The sequence below is a fragment of the Ochotona princeps genome, chromosome 6 (genome assembly GCF_030435755.1).
Source record: "Ochotona princeps isolate mOchPri1 chromosome 6, mOchPri1.hap1, whole genome shotgun sequence".
Lineage (NCBI taxonomy): Eukaryota > Metazoa > Chordata > Mammalia > Lagomorpha > Ochotonidae > Ochotona > Ochotona princeps.
The window spans coordinates 27,643,042-27,655,419 of NC_080837.1; the positions used below are offsets into that span (position 1 = coordinate 27,643,042).

General features: G+C 43.2%; 1 protein-coding gene across 3 annotated transcripts in view; it reads left to right on the top strand.

Annotated features, from left to right (window-relative positions):
• Positions 1 to 2,937, top strand: part of ATOSA (atos homolog A) — an 82,716-nt gene extending 79,779 nt beyond the window's left edge. For all 3 annotated transcript variants that reach the window (XM_058665838.1, XM_058665837.1, XM_058665839.1), the window contains exon 13: positions 1,945 to 2,937. In XM_058665838.1, the coding sequence (XP_058521821.1) occupies positions 1,945 to 2,098 (154 nt within the window). In that variant the 3' untranslated portion in view covers positions 2,099 to 2,937. The remainder of the gene's footprint in view (positions 1 to 1,944) is intronic.
• Positions 2,938 to 12,378: the final 9,441 nt, after the last annotated feature.

The following is a 12,378-nucleotide window of genomic DNA, read 5'->3' on the forward strand; positions in this document are numbered from 1 at the left end:
GGGAAATTCTTAAACTTCATTCACTTGCTCAACAAGTATTTGTGAGCTATGTGTGCTTCCAACACTAGGGAAACAGTAATGACAAACTCTCCTGTGTCTTATATCTTACGTGATAGTGGTTTCATCAGAGCTATCTCTTTTTCTGACTTCCACTACCTAGCCTACCCAGCTCAGAGCTCTAGGCCTCGAGAAAGCATTTGTTTGCTCTTGAAATCCCAGTGGCTAGTATCTTAGGGTAAGGTTTTCAGTCGTGTGAATAAGGATCAGGAAGTTTATTAATGGTTCAGTATTTTGATATTGAACATTTTCTGGTCCCTTCCATGGGAGGTCCTCAGTCTCTTCAGTAATAATGGTCTTAGATGAGTCAGGAGCCCCATTCATCAAACCTTTCATCCAGGGCCCGGACACAGCTGTCTTTAATATGTTACCATTGGGGACCACTGGCTGTCTTTCAGTCTGTCTGCCTTGGAATAGTGATCTGGAGTGAATAATTGTGTATTCATATCACATTTTGAAAGCATCTTTTAATTGTTTCCCCCAAATCCGAGCTTAATTGGTTCCCTTCATCTCTGGTTGTCATTTTGCATTCAAAAGACATGTTGAACCAGTGCAGTGTATTAAACCCAACCTGACACTGTCTGTCTGATAAACATCATGGAAAATGTTACGCAGAATGTGGGAATGAAAATGCTACCAAAAAACACATAGGCAGGTTTTTAAAAAGAGGAATATTGAAATAGAAGATATAATAGCATTTCCCTGCCTCACCTAGGAGAAGATTGAGCTCTGGTTAAACTTCTGTTTGGCATCATTTTTCTCAGCTTTTATAAATCTGCACATACTATCTAGATATTTTAAATGTTGTAAAGACACTTTCTTGTGGAAATGGCATATTTTCCAAACTTTTCCATGTTCTCCTTGAAGGTGGAAGCTTCTAATGAGAAAGAGTGAGCGTGTGAGATGTTTAATATATACAACAGAGCTGAGGCTGAAATTGTAGGGAAGTGGATTTTAAGATGCTGCTTACAATGCCTGCATCCCTTATCTCAGTGCCAGTTCAAGTCCCAGCTAGTACATGTTTGATCTGTCTCCCTTCTCACACACTTGGGACTATGGCTCAAATGCTTTGGCCCCTGTAACCCATGCAGAATCCAAGGTGGAGTTCCTTTTTCCTGGCATTGACCAGACCTGGACCTAGCTATTGTATCCATTTGGGAAGTGAACCAGTGAATAAAAGATTCTTCTATTAGTCTTTTTTTTATCTGTCATTGTGCCTTTCAAATAAGTAAATCATGAAAGAATATATGATATACACATCCAACAACCAAATTTTTCAGCTGGTTTAGGAAATCACATAGTATTTTAAGTTATGTCTGTTTATTTGCAGGTGAGGATATGCAGTTGAGACTATCTCCTATCCTGCATTTCAGATAGAATCAGGAGTAAAAAGTTTCATTTATGTTTGTAATAGGTATTGCTGACTTTTCTCTTAGCATTTAGTTTTATTTAGATAGTTATTACTGCTGCTGATAGCAATTCTTTCTCATCCTGTGATTGCCCCTAAAACTTGGTTGTGTTCTATAATGACTTTTTTTAAGTGGGGAAATCCATTTTAACCTACACCAAATAACAGGGGGCTAAATTGTGTAAAATGGGTCAGTTAATTTGTCCTGGAGCTGCGGAACCCAAACATAGTATTATTAACTGATAGAACCGCAGGTGAGGAAAGGTATATGTACTCATGGAAGAAAAGGAAGTTTTATGTGAAAGCTAGACTCACTGGAGGGTGCATTTCAGACATTGTAAGCATGAAAGGGAATATGGGGTGTTTAGCAAGTAGTGAAGGAGAATTGAGGTATATGTCCACCAATATATCAGTTCTTACTGCTTTCACATTTTGAATGACTTTAATTCTGACATGACTCTTCTCTTTTGTTTGTTTAGGTTCCAGAGTTCTAAATCTGGAAAGATCTACCTCCATAGAGATGTACGGCTCCTCTTCTCTAGAAAGTCAATGGAGGTTGACAGCGGTGCTGCGTATGAACTCAAATCTTACACTGAATCACCAACAAACCCTCAGTTTTCACCAAGATGTTGATAAGGAATGACAGTGCAAGGTTTTGGCTCAGTATCAAAGTTTGAAAGTAAGAATTAGCACAGAATGGAGTGTACCAAATTAATGATCAGAAGAGTGGCTCTTCTCCCATCCTGGACCAGTTTCTATCAAAGGATTCCTGAAACAGGATCTGCATATTCCAAGTAGACTGGAAGCACTCATGTCCTAATCCTTTCTGTCCTGTTGAAACCACTTCATTGGACATGTTGTGATAACAAACCCCATCCCCCTGTTTAGATTAGTGTTTACACATTTTATTTCTCAGTTATTTAATATTTAATGTTTTCCTTAATACTCAAGTGATGTTTGTCTCTAGTCTTCTAATGTAGCACAATTCCTATGTAAAATCATACTATGTATTTTTGACATTAATGTTGAAATCTGAAATATATGCACAAGTCTTTAATTTTGTGTGATGTGTTTTAAGTGCTGTTCATTTTAAGTTATTGAAAAAGAATGAAATGTTGAGCTTCTTTAAGATTAACGCACTATGCAAGCATGTGTACTTTTTCTATCTATCAAGTTTAGTTTTTATAACACACCATCAAGGTTGCTATCTCAGAACATGCTGTATTGGCAGTGTAGTGCAGACTTAAGCTGCTTCACATTCCTCCTGTCAGGTCAGGTCATCATGCCCATTGACATGACTCAAGGATTCCTCATCCCCAAAGCGCTTCTACTTTTCCTCAATCACTCTTATAGAGGCTTTACATTTTAATTCTGTCCCATGCTAGATAATTTTCTCAAATTGTTAAAAGAATATGTACTTTGAAAAGAAATTAGTATTTATATTGTAAATATATACCAAAAAAACGAAGAAATGTGTATTTGACTTTTGTGTTCAGATGAGTGGTTTATATGATTGGGTGGATTAACCACCAGGAAGTTTCCATTCTGGCTCTAAAGCTTCCAAGAGGAGGGGGAAGATGTCTTGGGCCTTGTCCCAATTTATCACTTCGTTGTTGAAGTCACAGAGCAAGGCATTTGGCAACTGGAAACGCTACCAACCAGGGGCACTAGACTGGTTGTCTCAAAAGTCTTTCTGTCAATGTCCTTAGAAATAACAGAATGGCTTTGGATGTTTGCATTGGCACCATGAGCAACTGCACATTACATGATGCACAAATGTTAAAACTGTTGATAGAATTCTATGTCTGCAGTGGCCTGGCATGAGGGTTCAATTGGTTTATCTTCCCTTACAGGTACCAGGATTTCATATGTGTACCTATTTGTGTCCCGGCCACTCCAGTTCCCATCCAGCTCCCTGCTCACTTTCTGGGAAAGCAGTGAAAGATGACCCAAAACGTTGGGCCCCTACGCCCACATGAGAGACCTGGAGGAAACTTCTGACCCCTGTCTTTGAATCGGCTCAGTTTTGACTGTTGCAGCCATTTGGGGAGTGAACCAGCAGATGGAAGATCTTTCTGTTTCTCCTCTCTGAATATCTGCCTTTCCAATAAAAAGAAACAAATCTTTTGGCTGCAACTTAAATATTAAATATAATATATATACCACTAAACTAGGCTAGACTCAGCAGACCAATATGTCTAGAACCAGGTAAGCAGTGAGATTTGAGTTAGGGGAAATCCATTACTTGAGAATCCACCTAATAGACTACTTAAGAGGATTTGGTCAGATCATGAGTTTATGGCTGCAGGCTAGGGAGTGACGAGCAGAAGCCTTTAATAAATTAATTTAAAAATCCCAGTCAAAAGGTTATTTGTATTCCTTAGAAGAAACTGTTTTCTGTGGTATAAATTTATAAGGATTTTTTGTTCATCTTTAGCCTGTATGAGACAAGCACTCAGGAGTTTGGCTTAAATATAGTCTTAGCTCTACTGGTGTTTAGTGGAACCGACTCCAGGGATTCTCTAACATTTCTAGGGCTGTTGGTTGAGAAGATGAAGTGAACATGTGCAGTGTGCTTGATAATCTTAAATACTGTAATAGAGTTCCTACTCCAGTGCATCACTAAACATTTGGCAAAAGTCGGGATTGATCATTTTGATTGTGGAAAACACCAAGTCATGTTTAATTTCCTGCTTTTTAAAGATTTTTTTTTACTGGAAAGTAATATATATAGAGGAGGAGGAGAGACAGAGAGGAAGATCTTTCGTCCAATGACTCACTCCCCAAGTGGCTGCAATGGCCAGAGCTGCGCTGATCCGAAGCCAGGAGCTAAGAGCTTCTGGGTCTCCCATGTGGGTGCAGGATCCCAAGGCTTTGGGCCGTCCTCTACTGCTATCCCAGGCCACAAGCAGGGAGCTGAGTGGGAAGTGGGGCCACTGGAACATTAACCGGATCCCAGTGCATGCGAGGTGAGGACTTTAGCCACTAGGCTACCACACTGGGCCTTGTTTGCAGCTTTCTGTAATGGTTAATTCAGCTTCCAGTTTTAGAAGTTCGTAGTCCAAGATCTAGTGGCCGCATTAGTTGCATGTGATGAGAATGGTGAATGGTAGGGTGTATGAAGAGAGGATCATACTGCAAGCCAGGAAGCACAGAGGAGAAGTGTGTTCTGTGTACATACAAACACTGTCACAGGAACAGCCATCTGAGGGCATGCTCCAGTGCCTCACAGGCCTCCCACTTAGGCCTACCTGGTAGATGATTAGGTCTCTTAGTCCTGCCTCCCAGAGGACATAGGTAGAGCCCACTAGGCTTTCCTCCCAGAGGTCATAAGTAGATCAAATCTCCATCCTTACTTTGTCAACTGCTATTATTAATGCATTCATTATTAATACAAGACTTTGGGTTTAAACATTCAGATTGGGAAACCAAAACCATTTCAAGCCATAGCATCGTTAAAGCATCAAAAGTGTTTTTGAATGTCAAAACTGCTGGTGATTCTTTGACTTCTCCAGTAAAATCCACCCCAGAGTATCGTTATTTGTACGGATACCTTCTTGCATTAATACTATACTACAGTATTTCTAGTATATTGTCTGTCTTTTTTTTTTTTAAAGATTTATTTATTTTTATTACAAAGTCAGATATACAGAGGAGGAGAGACAGGAAGATCTTCCGTCCGATGATTCACTCCCCAAGTGAGCGCAACGGTGGGTGCTGCGTCGATCCAAAGCCAGGAACCAGGAACATCTTCCAGGTCTCCCATGCAGGTACAGGGTCTCAAGGCTTTGGGCTGTCCTCGACTGCTTTCCCAGGCCACAAGCAGGGAGCTGGATGGGAAGTGGAGCTGCCGGGATTAGAACCGGCACCCATTTGGGATCCCGGGGTGTTCAAGACGAGGACTTTAGCTGCTAGGCCATGCCGCCAAGCCCAGTATATTGTCTCTTAACCTTTCTGAGCAGTAGCTTTTTTTTTTTTTTAAAGATTTATTTATTTTATTACAAAGTCAGATATACAGAGAGGAGGGGAGACAGGAAGATCTTCCATCCAGTGACTCACTCCCCAAGTGAGCCGCACCGGTGCGCGCCGATCTGAAGCCAGGAACCAGGAACCTCTTCCAGGTCTCCCACGCGGGTGCAGTGTCCCAAAGCATTGGGCTGTCCTCGACTGCTTTCCCAGGCCACAAGCAGGGAGCTGGATGGGAAGTGGAGCTGCCGGGATTAGAACCAGCGCCCATATGGGATCCCGGGGCGTTCAAGTGAGGACTTTCAGCCGCTAGGCCATGCTGCCGGGCCCAAGTAGCATTTTTTTTTAAGGAAGTTGATTGAAGCGTCTTGGTGTAGCTCTATGCTTTTCCTTGCAAATGTGTTCACTGGAAACGTGCTCATGGTCTCTGCTTTGTAGGGCTGGTTTTTTTGTTTGGTTTGGTTTGGTCTGTGTTTTCTCCTTAAGTATAGTCACCCAGTGCCTTCCTGATGACTCCTGACCTGCTATTATCTTTTACCACACTGGCTAGTTCATATATATTACAGCTCTATGTCACTAGATTATAGTATAAAGGACTTTGTCGCTATGGTATACCACAGGTAAGTGTTTGTGTTCATTCACTGGCAGACCTAACGCACCTAGGAATATGGCAGAGAATGCTTCAACTGTGTGGGCCCATCCCACCCATGAGGGAAGGGAGAGTAGTGCCTCTGTCTCCTGATTTTGACCAGGCCCAGACCTGGGTATCACAGCCAGTTGGGGAATGAACCAGCAGATAGAAGATTGCTGTTTGTCATTCCCTCTCCCTGCTGCTCTGCCTTTCAAATCAGTCTGTTGAAGACCAACATTGCTGCCTTTAGTAAATAATAGAGATCTCCCTGCAGGTTCACAGATGAGTCAATTGAGTCATAGCTCAATTGAGTCATAGGTTATTCTCTTCTTTTTAAAGATTTATTTATTATTTTTATTGGAAAGGCAGATAGAGAGGAGGAGACACAGAGAGGAAGATCTTCCGTCCAATGATTCACTCCCCAATTGACCACAATGGCTGGAGCTGAGCCAATCCAAAGCCAGGAGCCAGGACCTCTTCTGGGTTTCCCACGCAGGTGCAGGGTGCCAAGGTTTTGGGCCATCCTCCACTGCTTTCCCAGTTCACAGGCACGGAGCTGGACGGGAAGCAGGGCCGCTGGGATTAGAACCAGCGTCCATATGGGATCCTGGCGCATTCAAGGCGAGGACTTTAGCCACTACGCTATCACATCGGGCCTATAGGCTATTCTCTTTAACAAGGGACAAAATGATCTGCATGGCCTTTGGAGATTTTCTTTTCAGAAATTAATGTTAAAATTTGTTAGGTGAGAAAATGTTTTTAAAAGATTTATTTTTGTTGGAGAGACAGACCTACAGAGAGAAGGAGAGACAAAGATTTTCCATCTGCTGGTTCACTCCTTGAGTGTCCACAATGGACAAAGCCAAACCAATCTTATGCCAGGTGCCTCCTCTAGGTCTCCCTCGTAGGTGTTGGGTACCAAGTCTTTGAGCCATGCTCTGCTGCTTTCCCAGGCAAAAAACAGCCAGTATATGAACCTGTGCCCAAATGAGATGCTGACACTTGCAGGTAAAGGATTCGCCAGCTGAGCCATCCAGCCAGCCCCTGACTGGGAAAAAATTTTTTTAACAAATGCAGACAACTGAAAAGTAAACAGCAGTGATCCCTACTACCATTTGTCACCCACCAGAAATTATTAAATCTGTGCTTCAGAGACAGTATGAATATCCCACATTTAACCAAGGCTTGAAGTTTGCCTAAGCAGAAAGTAGAAGAGCCAGGATTCAAAATCTAGATTAAAATTTCCATGTTTTTGGGCCCGGCGCCATGGCATAGTGGCTAAAATCCTCGCCTTAAAAGCACCAGGATCGGGCCCGGCGGCGTGGCCTAGCGGCTAAAGTCCTCGCCTTGAAAGCCCCGGGATCCCATATGGGCGCAGGTTCTAATCCCGGCAGCTCCACTTCCCATCCAGCTCCCTGCTTGTGGCCTGGGAAAGCAGTCGAGGACGGCCCAATGCATTGGGACACTGCACCCGCGTGGGAGACCCGGAAGAGGTTCCTGGTTCCCGGCTTCGGATCGGCGCACATCGGCCCGTTGCGGCTCACTTGGGGAGTGAATCATCGGACGGAAGATCTTCCTCTCTGTCTCTCCTCCTCTGTGTATATCTGGCTGTAATAAAATGAATAAATCTTTAAAAAAAAAAAAAAAAAAAAAAAGCACCAGGATCCCATTTGGGCGCCGGTTCTAATCCCAGCAGCTCCACTTCCCATCCAGCTCCCTGCTTGTGGTCTGGGAAAGCAGTCGAGGACGGCCCAAAGCCTTGGGACCCTGTACCTGCATGGGAGACCCGGAGGAGGTTCCTAGCTCCTGACTTTGGATTGGCACAGTACCGGCCATTGCGCTCCCTTAGGGAGTGAGTCATTAGATGGAAGATCTTCCTATCTGTCTCTCCTCTTCTCTGTATATCTGACTTTGTAATAAATGTTTTTTTAAAAAAAATTCCCTTTTTTTACTCTGCCGGTGGCTTTTTGCCTCCTTTAATTTTTTCCACCAGAAATACACTTTTCATCAGTATTTTAAAAAAAGATTTATTTTTGTTGGAAAGGCAGATATACAGAGGCAGAAACAGAGTGAAAGATCTTCTGCCCAATGATTTACTCCCCAAGCAGCCGCAATGACTGGAGCTGAGCTGATCCGAAGCCAGGAGCCAGGAACTTCTTCTGGATCTCCCACGCGGGTGCAGGGTCCCAAGGCTTTGGGACATCCTCAACCGCTTTCCCAGGCCACAAGCAGGGAGCTGGATGGGAAATGGGGCCACCAGGATTAGAACCGGTGCCCATATGGAATCCTGGTACGTTCAAGGCGAGGACTTCAGCTGCTATGCTATCGTTCTGAGCCCTTTCATCAGTATTCTTAGAAATAAAGTTTACAATTTGCTGTATGATAAATGGAAAATGCAAAAAGACAATAGCTACCAATCATTGGAACTGTTAGGAGGGAAGGAGGGGAACAAATTACTTGGATGCTCAGAAGGAAACCAAATAAAATTTTGGGAAGGAAAGTCCTGCATCAAGGGTGGGAGGCAGGCCTACAGGCAGTGTAAGACCGACGAAATCATTTCAGCTGACCATTATCCTGTAGTCAAGACTAGAAATAAACTTAAGTTGGTAGTTCTGCATGACCCGCGAATGCTGTCATAAATATCAAATGCCCCTTGGCAGAGAAGAGGTTCCCCATCCCTGTCCTAAAGCAACTCAGGCTATTCAGTTTAGTGTACTGTTAGGAGGCAAGCTGATATTGTTGAGGACAGTTAGAGGAACACAGTGTCTCAAATACTTCATGAGATTGTAAAGGTTTAGTTGTTAAGGTCTTTCATAAGCCCACTTCCCTGTCATGACTTTAATGCTGAACTCATTGAAAATTAAAATTTTTAATTTCCTGCTATAACCGTTAAGCTTCTAGAGAAGTAGTATCCTTCATTTTCTAGATTTCACTTCCAGTTCTGAACTTGATGAAACTGCTGTTTGCAGTTATCTGACCTGCTTGGCCGGGTCCTAAGCCCTGGGTTTGCTGACAGAAATTAGCACTTATCCCAGAATTTTTCCTGCTTCATCTCCCTGAGGTGATTTCCACTCTCTTCCTTTAATGTAGTCTAGGAGATGGGGTTTAGTTTAGCAGTAAATGGGGTGCCCACATCACAGACTGGAGGGCTGAGGTTCAAGTTCTGGCTCTTCTTAGCCCAGCTTACTGCTGTCATGCTCCTTTGGAGACCAGAAGGCAGGACCCACCATCACCACCCCCATGAGAGACTCAGATTGAGTTTAGGGTTCTGGTTTTAGCCTGACCCAGCATTTGGGGAGTGAACCAGAAGATGCACATTTTCCCTCTTTTTTTTTCTCTACCTTTTTAAAAATAATTATTTTTTGATGATATTTACATAGTTAAGAAGGATACATGCTCGCGTGGACCACTGATTAGGGTGGGGAGGGTCAAGGAATGGGAGAAAGTGGATGAGACAACTGATTCCAATCTCTCTCTCTCTCTCTCTCTCTCTCTCTCTCTCTCTCTCTCTCTCTCTCTCTCTCTCTCTCAGGATAGGCCTGCCTGGCCTATCCCCAGACTCCGCTCTCATGTGGTTCAGCAAGTGCAGAGACCTAGCCCAGCCCTTCATACACCCACCTTGGCTCCTGCAAGGACCTTGGGTGCTGGAGCCTAGTCCAGTCTGGCATGTCCCAGACCCAGCTCACATCCATACCAAGGGATGCTACAATCCTGTCCATCCCAGTTCACCACCCCTGTTCCTGCACTCACACTCACTAGTGGGAACCAGCCTGACTGGGTGTCCCCTTTGCTATCCGACCAGGCCCACTCCCAGCCACAGACCTTGCACATGTTGGTGGTTGCTCCAACACATCCCAACATAACCCAGCACCCAGCTTGGCCTCTGCCATCAGCTACTGCAGCATGGCCTGGCTTGGTCTGAACCCGCAGTCCCAACTCTCACTAGTGGGTGCTATAGCCTTGCCTTACCTAGCCTGCACCCCACTCCTGGCTTTCATTCAAACTAGTATGGGACCCTGGGTTGACATCAGGTGGCTGTTTCCCATCCCTTCCCATTTGGGAAGCTGGGTGTGGCTTCTCTCCTTATCTTCCGTCTTTCCCCAGATACAGAAAGAAGAAAAAGAAAATTTGGAAACAATGGTTTCACCCACTTTCCCCTAACCCTCGACCCTTCCCACCCTGATCAACCATGTAAACATCATCATAAAAAAAAAAAAAGGTAATGTTAAAAGTGCATTCTGTTCTCCGGGTTTGCTGTACATTGGTGGTATAAGGTAGTCTTGCTCTCCAGTTGTTTGAGTCATGGATGATATGGGACATTATCCCTTATCCATTTGTCACTGTCCTGCAGCGATGGACTTGGTGCACAGAGCCGATAATAACACGCTTGGACTACTGACTGATGATCAATAGCCAAAATTTATTAGGGGCAACAGACTTTATATGCTGAGGGTCATACAGGATTAGGGTAGAGATACTTAGTTCATCAACAGAACCATCAACTGTTTTCTATGCCTTAGTCTGGAAGTCCTTTTGCCTTGTATATTACTTCCCACTCAACTGTTCTTATACAAATGATATCTCATCAGGTATACAAAAGGTAGCCATACAGTTGTTCTCATGCAAAGGATATCCAATCAGTCACACACAAGACATCCATTCAGTTGTTTATCATACAAATATTGTCCCATCAACCATAATCCTGTGCTTGCTGACTATGGTCGCTGACCTATGGTCACAAAGTCCTCCTACATCCATTATTTATTCCCAGAAACCCGACTTTGAACAACTAAACATTTTTTAAAAATCTGTTTACAACTTTTTGTCTACCAAATTCTAAGAAAAATCAAAACCCCTGTCTTGCATGTATGCATCACAGTCACTAGGGGGAGTGCTGATTAAACATCATTTCCTGAACCTTGCCCCAAACCTAATGGAAATTTGTTATGGATAATTCTGAGTGACTCTAATCCTTGTAGCTACTTGAATTAGTTAAAACTAAGATTCGGCTTGTTGTTGAAGATATTTAAATGCGCAACAGCCATAAGTGGCTACTGTGTGGCACAGCATGGATACAAAGCATTTACACTGTCAGAGGAAGTGCTATAGGACAGCCATAGTCTAGACCACATCGCAGCAACTAGCTAGGCTCTGGCCCAGAGCAAGTGTCAAACTGGAAGAGAAGGGGGTACATGGACAGAACTACTAGACTCCTCCCATCAAGAGGCAGGTAAAGATTTAATTTTTCTTTAAACTAGTATAAGAAGGATAGATAAAGATTCAGCAAAGGGTGTGGGGAAACAACAGCCAGAGTGAAGTAGAGCAGAAAGCATAAGATAGAAGCCTAGAGATCAATATAAATTCTGCAAATGAGCTGCTGAGCACACCGAAAAGATACATTGCAGCTCTACTGCCCAAATAAAAGATGGATTCCCAATGAAACTGTTAAATACATGCTGATATTGGCTTTTCTACCATCGTGCCTTCCTACAAAGTCAATGGTACACTTACATAGTACAATGATGGACTTGTCACTGTTGCTGAAGGACTGCATTTTTGTAATAATACTGGGGGGTGAGAGGGAACAGTGATGGGGCAGAGGGGGAAATCCCTGGGCTTACAGCTCTGCATTGTGAAAATTCAAAAAAGAAAAGGGGAGAAAAAGGGCGCATTTACATAATGTTATTTTGTGACTGTGTAATGAGAACAATGAGAGGATACTTCAAAAACTTCAAAGAAAGTGGAGTTAAAGCTGAAAGTTAAACCACAAAAGGAGCAGAAGAAATCCACATGCAGTGCCATAAAATTAAGCCTTTTTTGGTGTACTTTGAAAAAACATATACCAAAAGAAACCTGTGCTTTCCATGCACTTCTCCCTGATCTTTTGGAAGTTATCTCCTCTGTCTTGCCCTGATGAGACATTCTCCAGGAATATCTCTGTTGAAGAGGTACCTCTTGAGCCCTTTGATTGTAAATACGTTCTTGCCTGGCAAACTCCTTCCTTCCTTTCTCCAAAAGGAGTTCAGTGAGCAAGATTACCTATGCCAGCAGTGTATTTTTTTCTTCCAAGTTTCAACCTCAGTTCAATTCTTCCTGAGATTTTCACCTTGAGTGAAGGGGGTGGGTTTCCTAAATTCTTTACCCGGCATTCAGGGGGTTTCTCCTTTACTCTCCAGAATAGCATTCATTATTGGATATTTTTTTTGCCAGTTAGAGGACCAGCTTATTTCCAAGTTTCTGAGGGATACTTCTTTGAAATCCCCATGTATTGCCATTAGCTATTTAAATGTAAAGTATTAAATATGCAGGTATGGGA